General features: G+C 41.9%; 1 protein-coding gene across 1 annotated transcript in view; it reads left to right on the top strand.

Annotated features, from left to right (window-relative positions):
• The first annotated feature begins 10,291 nt into the window (after nucleotides 1-10,291).
• The window catches only part of CRB2 (crumbs cell polarity complex component 2), a 41,644-nt gene continuing 37,037 nt past the window's right edge, over nucleotides 10,292-14,898 (top strand). Inside the window, exon 1 of the mRNA XM_013956585.2 lies at nucleotides 10,292-10,402. Coding sequence (XP_013812039.2) covers nucleotides 10,330-10,402 — 73 coding nt within the window. The 5' untranslated portion in view covers nucleotides 10,292-10,329. The remainder of the gene's footprint in view (nucleotides 10,403-14,898) is intronic.

Raw genomic sequence — 14,898 nt, 5'->3', positions numbered from 1 at the left:
TGTAAGGCACAGCCAGACTTAGGTATCACATCTCTTTTTGCCTGTTTTAGCAAAAGAACCATACTGACCATGTGCAGTGGGATGTACTGTGTATGTGAACCTTGGTATATCATAGCTGGACCTCTTAATTTTACATCAAGATTATAGGCTGGGGTTTAATTCAGCATGCTTATAACAGCTTCATTTTTCTTTTTTCAGAAGCCATCAAGCAGATTTTGCTTCAGACATATTACTGAACTCCTGTGCACATTCAGCATGCCAGTTAGCAGAGCTAAAGATTCAAACACTTGTGCTGCAGATCAGTATCAGCTTTCAGCAGAAGCTCAGCAGGAGCTTGCCTTCCCTGCTGTTGTAAGACACAAAGGATAAGGTGTCCACAGACCATGCTCCCTAAGAGAAGCAGAGCAAACTGGAGCTTCCCTCAGGGCACAGGGAAGTGCTGAAGCCCTAGACGCCTCAGCCTACCCTGATCTCTGGTCCAGTTATGTGATTAGAAGCAAACACAGATATGTTTCAGAAAAGGACTTGAGGGGATAGGCCTGATTTCTTAAGCGTGCAGGCATCATAGAATTAAGGTAGGCATGTGTTTTGAGATTTTCTTTTTCTTTTTTTTTTTTTACTGTGCCTTTGAAATAAAAGTTGAGATAGTTCGTAGTATTTTGCTGAGATTACAGATGTTTCAAGACCTGCAACTGATCAGTCACTCATAAACCTTCACTGGTATGGAGCTGGGAACATGTTTAGTATTTTTATGCAATTCATCTGTTGTATTTATCATAATTGATGTTGAGTTATCTTCAGTAGGGAATGTGTATTTCCATAACGTCTAATTGCATAGGTCTCTAATCCTTGTTTTTTAGTTTGTAGTAATGCAGCAGTATCAATAGAGAATCGGAACATCAACTAAAAGTGGGATTGTCTTCACCTCAGATTGTTTTGATCCGACATTAGTGCTGCCAGTGTAGTAGTTTAGTTGGTCATCACCAAAAGCTTTCTATGCCAGAAGGTAGTGGCCAAGAGTGTGCTTATATGTGCTTATTATGCCTAATTGTGTGTTTGCTGACTTAGATGATTTTTTGTTTTCTTTAAGAGAACTCTATAGATAGAGAATGGGTCTACAAGCATGACTGTGTTTCCGCTGTGGTGACAAGATATTTATTCAAGTCCTAATTACAAAATAAATTCAATGTTTTTTACACTGGATTGAAGCACCATTTGAGGACCACGAGAACGAGCTTGAATGCTTTTGTGTTAACAAATATGTTAAGATCAGTATTTGTCTTTAAAGGTTTGTTAAACAACGTGACAAATGGATGGCAATAGAAACACCAGGATTTAGCATCTCAGCAACACAAAATGTCTCTTCCCACCTACCAGTGTGTGCTGCACTGCAAGGCTTCTAGACCCTCTTACCCAAGTGATACTGGACCCAGCTACTTTTGTACACACGGTGCAGGTAAGGCCATTAGTCTGGGGCATCTGGGAAGAAGAAATAACTGACTCAGAAATGGGAGTTTCAGTCTGTGAAATACTCTTAAAATAGAACTTAAGTTAGGAGATGGTTGCTACTGTGGTTCACTTTGGCTCAGTCAGTGGTTATGCTAATACTGATGTGAAATGTGGCCTAGAAAATCATGAGTATGCAAGCCTAAGATACTAAAGCTAGCTGTGCAGCTTCCCCAGCTTGTGGGCTGGATAATTTTACATGGGGCTGCTTCTGTACAGTTGTCCCTTGTCTTTCAATTGGTAAGTGTAAATTGGTAAGTCCCTCTGCTTTCTTGGAGAAAATCACTTATTCCTCAACATTTGACACTTCCATGGTCTGCAGTCATTTTATTTCATGCTCCCTACTGCAGTAACAATGCCTAGTTTTTCCCAGAGGCCTCATTGCAGAGCAGACTATATGCATTAAGACTGTGAGAGAGTACAGAGATTACAGCTGAAAAGAAAATGAAGCAATGCTTGCTGATTTATGCAGTGTTCAAAGGTGTGATTTCCATGGCAAAGAGGTAGGTGTCATATACAGCATGTGGCGGGACTTGGAGGATACACTCTGCTTGAGAACACACTAGCTGTGGGTGTTCACACAGTGCAGCTAGATGTGTTTGTTTTTCAGGTCCAGCTGGGGGCTTTTCCAAAATTCTCTTTCCCCCCAACCCCTCTTTGGCCTTCACAGAGTGCAAACTGTTGCATTACAAGGTTCCTTTCAGTGAGGGGCTGCTTATCTGCCCTGCTGCGGCATAGCTCCCTTTCTTTGGCTCTGATTGGAGGTTCCTTTGGTACTAGCTGATCATTTTGCTTTTCCCCTGAAGCCTGCTAAGCGCCCTAGGCATCAATATGGTTCTAGGGTTTTCTGCAACGCAGCCAGTTGAAACAAACATGCCAATTTTGATGGTTGCCTTTCAAAGCTGTTGTTTGGCTTGTAGATCAGAAAACTGCCCAACAGTGCCCTCCGGTGGCTTGAGGGGCTCCCTTTAAGCAATGATAGTCATAGTAAAAAGATTTATAAGCATTTTGAATCTTTTTGACATAAGCAGCACCAAAAAGGCCCCCTCAATACTCAGAACAGCTTCAAAACCTTCTTAGATCCAGGCATCGTATTGGACACATCTTTCTTCCTGCTGTAACATTTTACAGTGGAAAATCCTTCTTGAGGCCTTTCTTATGTTACGCAGTTAGCTGCTTCCTGTTAGCTGATCAGCATTCTCATCCTCCCATCTGCCAAGAGGGGCCCCTTAGAAGGGATTTACCTCCACTGAGACGTCTGTAAGCAATGGAAGAGGATCAAAGGGGCTTAGAGTTGACCTGCAGTCCTCCAGCAGGGTCTTGCATAGATCGAAAGGTGCATACGTGGTTAGAGCCTGACTTCTGTAACTTTCCTTAGAGGTGACTTGGCCGAAGCATACCCGCATCTTTACTACAGCACAGTCTGCGTGTCTTGTGAACTGCTTCATACATTGCAGAAGCAGCTATGGGTACCATGCATGCACTGGATATCCTTGTTACGGTCTTTACAACTTGTTCCTATTGGGAATGAGGCACATTATGGAAATCTCTGCACAAGGGGCTGCTACTGCAAGGCAGGGTAGATGTTTTCAGATTTCAGGCAAGTCTGGTTCATCTTTGACCCCTCAGATCCTAACTCCAAACCTCCTATAATCTGCAGACAAATACAGCAGTCTTCTCCGAATTTGCTGTCATTTGGTGTTATTTGATTAGAAGTTTTGCAGTAATATGTCTTTTCTCTGTAGAAGTGATATCCTTTTAACAGGACCTGTTGTTTTTTTTCCCCCCAGTTTCTCAATTAAGGCAGGATTTCACAGAGGCTTCCTTCCCCATTTGTAGCTGTATGACTGACATGAATCCTTTTTGCTTTTTGATCCCTGTATCTGGTGCATTGCAGAAGTCAGAGACTCTTGCCACAGGATGGCGCCTGATGGCCAGGCTTTCAGGGCTGCATCTATGGAAGAGTTAGACCCCAAACCTGTGCGCATGCAGTATGTATCCTATGTTAAGTCTTAACCCAGACAGCTATTTCCTATGAAATTCTCATAAATAGGTGTTAATTCTGCCTTTGTGCTACTGAACTGCCAATCCTTCTTCTTCCTGAATACTACAGTTTTATCTGAAATCAGTCACTGCTCCAGGGAAGTGCAGCTGGGTCAGGACTCTGACCATCCATCATGTTTCTCCACTGAGTTTCCGTGTAGTGAGAAATAGCAGCTTTTCTGCTATATCTTTCCTGTTGATTTTCTTTGCCATTATCCAGGATTGACCAGTGCCATATGCTAGATACTCTGTAGTTCATCAAGTCTGGGTAGCGAGCAGTGTGATTTACTTGCTAGTGGTTCTGATTAGCAGCGATGGGAAGCTAAATTTATTGTGCCCAGAAAGTGCAATTAGGATGTTTAGAGTTCTGAGACTGGAATTTCTGTGTAATTTGCCTGGTTGCAATAGCTACTCTGAAGTTTTAGTCTGCAGACAGAACTCTTCTGTGGCTCCTATGATGTGTGCATGCTGCAGTGGGTCTCATGAAGTGTTCAGTATGCTGCTTGGCACAGTCCTACAGCATTTCAGGCTGTGTTTAGTTGCATTAGTTTGGCAGCACTGCAGATGTATGAATTTCTTTTCAAATCTGTTTTCACATGATAGCCTTTGCTTGAATTTGTGCAGTGCAGAAGGGACATCTAGCGGCCAAATAGAGAAGTGGTGGCAATGTGTTTTAAGGGCAATAACTTTGGTTATTATAGGAAAGAGCAAATTTCCAGTCACGTTTGACCCTGGAGAACCCTCAAACATTACAACACCAAGCAATATATGAACCTTTCAGTTTGCAGAAGTCTCTAGGCTTGGAATACCAAAACCTGAAGGCTTTTTAAATGTAACAGGCATTTTTCAGCTGTGATTGAAGGCAGAAGAGCATGCTGGAGCAGTAATTTTCCTCACACTAGTTTTGAGTGAAACTGCAAGTTTGTTCTATTACCTGACTAGCTCTTCTTTCCCAGTTCCAAGCCCTCTGTCACTGTTAGTATGGACTCCTTTGTGGATGGTTGTGTCTAACAACACCTAGATGAGGGGAGAAAAATCAGAAGATTTTGGTCCTGTTAGCATGCATTGTTTGGTTTAGAAGAGCGGAATATTTGTCTTCAGCGGTTAGGCTTCAGAGCTGTAAGGGGGGAAGGTGAGGCTCTCTCCTCTGAGGCAGGCGTGGTTTGCACACAGGACTGGAGGTAGGAATGCCTGTGTCCTAATCCGCTTCTGCCTGTGATATTGGCCATCGTGTCACCCGTCTAAGTTCTAGTATTCAGTCTGCAATACTACGATTATGCTAAGCCCTGTGTGAGGAAAGATTGTGAAAAAGCATACACTGTTCTTTGAATAAAAAGTGCTGAGTGTTTTAGTTAGGTACTTTGCTGTGCAGTTCATTTCGAACTGTTTGTAGAAAAATATATAGAATTTTTTAATGAGTAGTGTAGAAAAATGTATAGAATAAGAAAAGAGGTTCTGTTGAGTACCCCAGACCTACTCCTTCCCTTTTCTCCTAATCCAGTTTGCCTACCGCTGCTCCATTTTCATGGCATGCATTTCCAGCTTGCAAAGTTTCCTGCCTGCTAGCTGAGAATAGAAGCCTTGCTGTTATGCTGTCCTTAAGTCTCTTGTAATGAGTGTTACACAGACGAAAGCAGCTGTGTCCTTTGGCTTTAATTTTAATACTATGTTAAAGAGCAGATTATACTGACATTGGACTGCAGCGATGCGGAGGTGGCGCAAACCATGACCAGTTTGGGGAAGGCTTTAGCAAGGATGACTAAGGACTTGGAGCTTATGCTTTAGATAACAAATCCAGCCAGTTGTGCTCCTTCTTTGGAAATGTAGTCAAGCCTAACAAATCAGGGCCTTAACAGACTTGCATTAAGGTCCTTTAATTGGACTAAGCTGGTTAATACTCACACTGGTTTTTGTATGCCCAAGGGCCCAGCGCAGAAATGGTCTGCAGTTTATGCTGGCAAAATCCATTACAAATGCAATCGTGAATGTTGGAAAATTAAATTCTAGGTAGACAGTGGATTAAGGTATTTTGATTACTATAATGAAGGCAGATGTCTTGACCTATGTTGACTGCATTAGCTTGGGCTTGGAGTGACACTAAATGAGCCTTAAGTCCCAGCAGACTTCTTGTATGTGCTAAGAGCTAACAGTGATCTTTGAGAATAAATTAACCTTTTTTCAGGAGGAACATCTTTCCTAAACTGCTCCACACCCCAGAAATCACAACGTGTGTGGCCCAACAGCAGCACAGGCATATGAGTTTCACCTCTCTCTCTGGAAGCTTTTGGCTGGGAACTGTATACTACTGTTTCCTAGGTAAAGCTTTTAATAGTAACTTGTGGTTGTTGAGTCTACCTGAAGGACATGTTCAGTTTTCATAAAATGGAATTGGTGTAACAAATCCTCACACATAAGAAAGTGGAGATGCTCCCATGAAGACTTAGGTCTCATGTGCAATTTAGGACCTTTCTCATAAATTCCCCTTGCTGAGGGAAATGGAGTGAGTGCAGTAGGGAATTAGCAGGTGGGATTAAGGAAGTCTCACTCAGCGGGTGGCTGCAGCTGAATATTTAATGTCTGTTAGAATAAAGTCCTCACCATCTGCAGGACTTATAGCCTCCATTTGAATAAAAACCACAAAAAATTTAATGGATCTCTTGCTCAAAATCCTTTTTAGTCTAGACATCATTGTATCTCAGCACCAAAACTCTCTGCGTAAGGATTCCTTCTCTTGCCCTGCATGTGCAGGGATACGCTGACTAGAGATGTCTCATTGGCTAGACTCATGTCATTGCTCATGTTCTCTTACTTTCATGTTGGAGGCTGCTTCTCTAGCATCTAATGACTGGTGATGGATAAACTGCAGTTAGAGCACTGTGGCTTTATGGTCAGTGCAAAAAACTGAATGCCCCAAGTGTCAGCATGGTGAGCCAAGCCCTGCTACTGCTGTGCTGTGTGGCCTTGTGGCACCTCATGCCCTGACAGAGGAATTAACTACGAAAGATCTCAGTTACACACCACCTAGACTCTGAAAGGAGCAAAACAATTTAGTAGAGGCTGAACAATTGGAAAGCTCCAGAGAGAAATGTTCTTGATGTCTCTCAGTGCATTCAGGACTGAATCTCTCAAGCAGTAGCCTCTTGTGCTAGTGATTGAGTCTTACACGTGGGCCTTCATTTGGTCTTTCTGTCAGGTTAATGTTGATGGTTGCCAGCTGAACTCTTGCTTGCACAGCCAGTGTGTCAGTAATGTTATACGTGCAGGAATGCTGTAACATTTTCAGTGGTAGCATTTCATGCATTTGTCACAACAGGGTTTGGACTTGAGCTAGGAGGAACAACCAGCTTGGAAGTAACTGCTATAGAGAGAGATGTTTCCCTTTTCCATACAGCCTTTTCTGAGATGGCTTCTGTAACTTTCTCTTTTGGAATTATCAAACAACTGAAATGTTTGCAGCCTGCTGGTGTGTTTGATTATGCTGGAGTGAAAAGTGTGTGGGCCATGTTCTCTTAGGTTAATGCAGAAATAGTCTATCAAGGACTTCTCCTGCGGTTACCCTCAGAGAAAAAGCTCTCAGCTTTCTTCAGCAATATTCTTCCCCTCATGGCACAGCAGGATCTGCCAGCTCTTTGCTACCTTCTCCTTTTCTACCTTTGCTTTTTCAGACTTTTTAGGGCAATACAGTAGACTCAGCCTTGATGAATGTTTGCTCAGCCCCTGTGGAAATGGAGCCAGCGCATTTGGGAACATCCATATCTGTGCCTTTCCACACTGTAGGGCAGACTGAGTGGAGTCTGAGGAACTCCTGCTTGTGTGAGCCATGCAGAAAGGAAAGCAACTGCTGAAGATGCCCGCACTGGGGTATAGGAGGTGCAGCTGTCCCCAGGGATTTCTAGGCTCTGGCAAAGAGCAGAAGGCTAATGACTTCCAGAAGCCTCTGCCACACAGATAAAGATATGAAGATAGCACTAGATACGTGTGACCTCTGTTCTCTGTTAGACCTCTGTTGATTATTTTCATCTTCTGGGACATGTAGAAATCTCCAACAGATTGCAGTTACGCACATATGTATGTTTTGAGGTGATGGTGTATTCTCTCCTTATGCCACTGTTCAAATCCATGGCCTGAGCACTTGAATTCTCAGAAATTCAACCTACTCTGATTTGCATGTGTTTGGGAAACAGAGCTGTGGCACACTCTCCCTTATCTTTATCATTTGGTCTCCCTGATAGATGTGAGCAAAGTTTTCCTGGGGTCCTGACCTGCCAGGCCACTGGCTGGATGTTGTATAAAGCTGCACTGCATGGAGAAAGGCAAAAGTCTGGCCTTCTTGCATAAAGAACCCTGTTATGCACGGAGTAATGAAGGCAACTGTGCATTCACCCCCAGTGGTCACTGGATACAGTAATGTGGATAGTTTTATTTCCCAAATGTTATGAAGTATTGCTGCATTCGAGTTACAGAACTGGTTGTATTTCAGTGGAGGAAGAGTGGTGGTTTCTTGCAGTTTTAAATGAGAGATGGGTTCATATTTGTTCGCTTTGATTTGGAAAAGGTGAGTTGTTAGCAGAGTAATTCACACAGGTGAGGCAAAACATTCCTGAGCAAAAAGATTCTGCGCCTGTCAGAGCTTGGTTAAGTCCCCTGACGGCAAAATGGCGTTTCTGTCTCTTCTAAAGATAGAGAAATGAGTTCCAGATGGTTGCAGTAACTGGCAAGAAACTAATACTGAGGCTGATCTTTAGAAAACAGACTGAAGTCACCGGAGATGAAGGTGGGGGCAGGGTGGTCCAGATAAGGTTGATAACACGTGATATATCATCATTGGAGCATTTCAAGGCAGGATAGTGAGATGAACCATTTGTTCCTGAATCGTGGGTATTTTAGTGGTGAAAACACTCTTGCTGTGACTAAATTCTGCCTTCTGCACTTAAGGTAAAAACAATGCTGTAAATATCCCTTTCCCTTTAGGTGGCCCATCTGCCTCTGTCCATTCTGCAAGGAGGCTGAGACAATATCAAATACTCATTGCAGGATTGCTGTTGCTTTCATCAGATTCTCAGGGTTTTTTTGTCTTTTTTCTTTTGCTATTAAAAGATTTCACAGTTGACAAATATAGTAGTAGTGGCAAAAGCAATTTGGAAATCTCAGTGCTTTGTTTGAAGCACTGCTATAGTTTCACAGACCCCTCTGTGCACAGGCTATGTCATGTAAGACCATAGGAGACCCGTGCTACTCTGATGCTTGCAGCATACCATTGCGCTCTTGGTCTTGCTTTTTATTTTTATCTCGTTTCAGCTTTACCTTTAGTTTTAGAGTTTATGGAGTGCTGACTCCAGCTTGGAAATGTCTTCCTTCTGTTGCATATTATCCTGCATTTGCAGGTTAAAACTTGGGAAGATTTGCATGAACCTGAGCTCCTTCTGGAATTGATAAATTCTTTACCTCTTGCTACTTATCAGCTGATAGCTATTTCTGGTATTGGAAATCTCTATTTAGATGGCAGAAAACCTGTATTTTAGTTCATATCTTGCCCAAAATGGGAACTGTATTTTTACCATTTTTGCTTGTTTTTGAAGTCTGGCATAATTATTGCAAAGAGTTTGGAAAGGAAGGAAACCAGTGGCACACTGGAATGGTTGTACAGTATAGTTCTATCTGCGTTGATCCCTTGCTCTCCCTTGCGTATTTCGTGTTTAAATTAGGAATATGTATGGCATGTTACCTGCCTTCTATTTTTAGTTGTCGGTGGAAGGGTGAGGTTGTGTGTGTAATTCTCATCAGGGTTAATTTAATCCAATTGTGATGGGGATTTGCAGGTACTTAGTAGGTCACAGTTGAGTGTGAGCTCTGTTTCCAGTTGCTCTCATGGCACAATGGACACTGGCAATTTTTTTCCACTTCCAAAATTCTAAATACACAGACCATAAAAGCAGGTGAGGTGATTTGGTGCTCGTGTTATACAGATTCTTCTCCCGTTGGTCTCCATAGCTGTTTCTTAATGGGAAGAAGGTAGTTCATGTGCATCTTATGGGCTCATGTATCTTGTGGGCTCATATCTCTATTGATATGAGAGACAGCAGCAAAGACTGATATAATCTCTGCTCTTGGGGTATAACAGTGGGCTTTTTGTGTCTTTTGTCTTGTTTTTCTTTGAACAAAGCAGCCTCTATCGGAAAATTGTGATTGATCCTCATCTGGACTTTGTTTGTAAATAGTAAGTGATACAGAAACCTGCATCCTAGAATTGAACCTCAGACTACGTCAGTCCCTAAGCTGGTGAGGTTCTGAGCTCCTGTCACGGCTATGGGGGAAATACAAGGTTCAGCTTCTTAATGAAGTGGAAGGGGGAGTTAAAAAAACAACAATAAACAAACAAAAAGAAACCCACAGGATCCTTCCTGCCTTGTGCTGTGAATCTCACGTTTCTTCACTGTCTTGCCATCTCTAACAGTCTGAGCTTTTCCTCAAAATGCTGGCGCGTGAGGGCTTTAGCTGTCGTGCCCTGTGGCTCCAGCTTATTTTGCCCTGTGCAGTTCAATCCATGCGATCCAGGCAGCATTTTCTCTTTGTTCCAGGAGCACGAGTAAAGCATTTCAAAGTGGACAGCGACTCTGTCCACGGTGTTAGTGCTAGTCCCCAAACCTGCAGAGCATGGAGCGAGCGCCGGTAGTAGGGAAAATTCTCCAAAGTCCGTGATGTGGGGAGAGCTGCTATTCACTAGCTTGCAACTACTGTTTCTCCTTTGAGGTTTTTAGAACAGCCACTCTTAGACTTGTCATGGAATTAAAGAAGACTACATCCAGGGTGTACAATGCTGCTCTCCTGCTGCCACTTTTCCTCTTACTTTGGGGTAAGTTTTTGTCTTCTGTGCCTGATTCTTACCCAACTAATATGCGGTAACTTTGGATCAAGACTATGATCTGCCCTTGTGTTGCAAAGGTAAATGAACAAAATGTCACTCTCACAGTTAGATTTGGAGCTTGAAAACTTCTTCTCTGGAAGATAAAAAGCCATTTCATTCTAGATATATCTTTCCCTCCATTTCTTTCTCTTTCTAGATATATCTTTCCCTCTATTTCCTTCTCTTTCTCCTTGTGCACATGTGTATATGTGTTTATTCACAAGAGAGAGGAATGTGTGCACTTTTGTGTAATTAAGTACTCAGCTATATAGTAACAGTTTTCTCCAATGAAATGTTCTGAATTTCACAGCTGTGCCCATACAGAAGAAATGCAGAGGTCTATTTCCATTCTATTCTGTTTAGGAATGTCTCTAGGGAATAGAGGGGGGTATTGAGGGGAGTATATCAATATGTTTAATTGTCAGATATCTCTGGTACAAAATGTGGAGGAAGGAGGCAGTAATTGCATATTCTCACTTAAAATTTTTGAAGAAAACAGATCCTTCCTGAAAGTGCAGGAAATGATGAGGCAACAAAAGAGTCTATCGTACTGTTTTTTAATTTTATTTTTTAAGCATTGAAAACTTACTTTATAGTCAAAATATATACTTGAGTATACTAGTATTCTGCAAGTTCACACGAATGTCTCTTGGGCTCCAAAATTCACCCCTGTGTACAATTTCTTATGCTCCCTAAAAAATAGATATCTCTATGTTTCTTCTGGAGTGGGTGTCTGGAGATCTGGACCTAGACATCTGTTTTAGTCATCTACGGATTATAAGGTCATGTCAGGAACATGTCCAACCTTTTACTGGAAGGTATGAATGGGACTGAACAAGCCTCCTTATCCCCTCCTCAGTATTGCCAGGCTGGTACATAAAAGTCCTGTTTGGTTCCCACTCAGCTAGGGCAGCATGAGAAGTGAAGATAAAATATGGGGAACATGCACAAAATGCATTCGAAGTGCCTTTTCTCTGCTGGTATCCTTTAGGATTTTCTCACATCAGTGGGTGATAATGTTTCTGTCTTTTTGAGAGCTGGAGAAAGTTTCCAACTTTTCTTTTTATTCCCCAACAGTTGTTTTCTTCCCCTCTGAAGCCTCCCTAAATTTACTTTGCTCTGATCACCATGAATGTGAAAGTTGAACTATGTTTTGCTTTTTGCCTGAATTTTTTCTCTTCCTTGTACCAGCTTCTTTGTCTGGTGCGTTGGCTCCAAGTGCCTTGAATTCCTCTGGCCACAGGGAAGCAGCAGGATTGTCTTTTGTATCTCGTAGCCATAGCTACTGGTTTGAAGTGTGAAGCAATTATGGTGGCTTTGTGTTGTGCAGAAGGAAGGCCCATTGCATATACGGATTGCTCAGTATGTGGCTGTGAAGGGGTTGGCATGCTTCTGGGGATTTGGGCTGTTTTGCCTTTGTACTGATAGCTTTTCACTCTTCGGTAAAGCTCTTTCCTAGAACAATAACTTCCTGAGAACATCTTTTTATTTCAGAGTGCAGGTGGATGACACGTCTTGGTGTAGCTAGCAAGGCTCAAGAAAAGCTGCAATTTCCATAGTCTTTGCACCTGCTCCTATTTTGCAGGAGAAATTCTGCCAGAGTTTAACTGCAGTGAATGATGGTATTTATGTAGCACCTGTAGAATTTTTAAGGCCATAACGAAATGCCATTTCTTGCCATAGTGAGTTATATGACTATTTTTTGTTATTTCTAATTGACTGAGTCTAAATGTCATTGAAGCACAGAGAGACAAAGTTATTTGTGCAGAATTTGCTGAGGAGATTCTGATTCTCCAGATGGCCTGTTGCAAGCTCTAACCGTTGGACAGTCCTGTAGCCTGATTTACGGTAGCTCCAATTGTTTAAGATAAACTCTGGACTGATAATAGTACATAGCCTGCATATGACTCCAGTTTTACTGCTGTCTGTGTAATGGGCAGAATAGCTCTAAGCTTACTTTGTTTGTTGTCTCCTAAAGTAGATTCTGGAGAACAGAACTGAATATCTACTCATTTCTGTTCCCACAACTCCAGCCAGCAATGAGCACTGTAGTCCACATACCTTTGGCTTGGAAAATACTGTGGACGCCTATTGAGGGAGAACACGTGAAGACAGACCTTTTTTCTGGCGGTTTGCTGTCTGTTCTAATGCAAGCTTTTGAGATCAGCTCTGACAATCACACAGTTTAAATCTTACACTCTTTTCAAAGCATGGAAACAAAGAAGTACAATCTTTTCAACTGTTTTACCATTGTCTTTGTTGATTATCAGTATATTTAAATAAGAATTAGAAATTAAAGCTTGTGAATCAGCACGGTTAACTGAATACACAGGAAACCCCCTGTTTCAGCGTTTGATCTGTGGAAATGGCTGAGAGATCAGAGAATGTGTAAGCCATGAAGGTCGGCTTGAAGGAGTGTTTATTAAGGGGAAGTACTGGGCTGTCATAAGAACGGAAGATCAAAGAGTTACTGTGGCAGTATATGCAATACTAACATAAAACATGGATTTATAGCTCATGTGTCTTTCTCCAGGTCCTAAAAGCAAGATAATGGGAGTTACATCTTCAAATGTGTGTCAAAACAATGAACAGATAATGAAAAAAGTCTAGCTGGCTATTTTTTCTGTGTTATGAGAAAGTTTAATTCCCTGAAGTGTTATTTCTGATTAATGCTATTAATGTCTCTGGCCATAATACCGGCACCGCTCTGCCCTGTGGATTGCTGCCCACCATTTGGCACAGTTGTAACAATTCACTGGAAAAGCTGGATGAGAGAGAGCCAGGAATCAGCATTCTGCTTCTTTGAGGGGGGTAAATATTATGCTTATTTCACAAGGGGAAACCGAGGCACATCATCTTAGATCTGTCTTAATGGAAGTCCAGTGGTCTAGGCTTTAATAAATCCTTTACAAGTATTTTACTCCAGTAGATTGTGTACATATCTCTATCATGAAAAAGCCTCTGCTATACCCATAGCCTGACTTACCGACCTTGTGGCCTAGAACCTGTTGGTCTCCAGTCGCATGCAAGCAGTGCCTGTAGGTTGGGAGGATGGACCTACAACATGCATCTAAAACTTGAGGTAGGAAAGACCTCAATCTGAACTATGTGCAGAGACTTCAGCTGAGGTTTTATAATTAGTTTCCAAACTGGAGGTTTGCTAAGAGACTGGGTTTGCATCTTTAATCTACCAAAACCCAACAAGATATATAAAGGCAAAGAATAACAAGGCTCATTTAAAAATGACTCTTCTGAAAGATGCTGGAGGCATGGCTGGGATCCCTAGCATATTGCTGGGCCGTTTATTCAGTACTGCCTTAGAGGTATTAGCTACTGATTGCCAAAGCTGCTTTTGGATTATTTTGAGATTTTTTTTTTTTGTCATAGTGCCATGTCTTCACAAAACTTGTCAGATCTGACAAGCTGATAGCCTCGGGTGATAACGATAATGTTTAGATTCAGCAGGTGGTATCTCAGTCTGAGTTTTCCATTTCACTGAAGTATCATTTCTCCCTTATTTTCTGTTTGCGCAAGAGTACAAAAGTTTAAATAGTTGTCATGGAAAAACGGAGAGAAAGAATTTCAATTATTCACTGTAATTTTTCCCTCAAATCTTGTTCCTGATATCCCGTATGTTTGCCGAGTGGTCTGTAAGCCTCCAATAAGGAAGTTGTCCAAGTTATGAAAAACTCACTAGGTAGCAGGGTCTGGAGAGTAGATGAATATACTTGATCTTAATGGTGACATCACCTGTACATGATTTGAGGAAATTCAAACAAAAGCTGATGGGAAGTGATTTGGTGGTGTGTAGGGGGGTGGTAGGTGGAAGTGAATTGCTTCAGCAGAGCCTCTCCTGATTGCTGGTAGACTTGGTGATCTGCTGCAGACCATGGACTCAGTAGTTTCAATCAAACATCGATGTTTTGGAAAGTTTCCATGCCTACATCCCATTTGCTTATGTTGAATAGAAAACTCCACTGTTAAAAAAGTTCATATCAAAAGATGACCATAACTATGTTATATTGGAGAATGAATATAGGATATAGAATATTCTGGCCAAGTGAAAATCAGTGCCAATTATTAGCATTTCATGAGTTTGTCAGCAGTCTTAGAGAATTTCAGAGCCTTGTTTCCTGATGCTAGTATGACTAGGAGCAGGAGGTTTGCTCAGGATCTGGAGAGAAAGCATTTAGACTCTCTTACTCCATGCTGAACCCCACAAAATTTAGTTTGTATCGAAGATGGCGACATTCTGCCGGGTTTCTTAATCTGTGTCAAGAAGGACATGGGGCTTGTAAGGCCCTAGGATGCCCAAAATGTTTCCTACAAAGGCCTTATATGCTCCCTAGACAAGCATACTGAAGGGACTTTTCTTCAGAAGGATTTGATTTCATTCTGCCATTGCTTTTCATAGCAGACTTGCTCTCCTTCCAAAGTTAGCCAGG

Source organism: Apteryx mantelli, chromosome 21 (assembly GCF_036417845.1).
Source record: "Apteryx mantelli isolate bAptMan1 chromosome 21, bAptMan1.hap1, whole genome shotgun sequence".
NCBI lineage: Eukaryota > Metazoa > Chordata > Aves > Apterygiformes > Apterygidae > Apteryx > Apteryx mantelli.
This window is presented reverse-complemented; position numbering and strand designations above follow the sequence as displayed.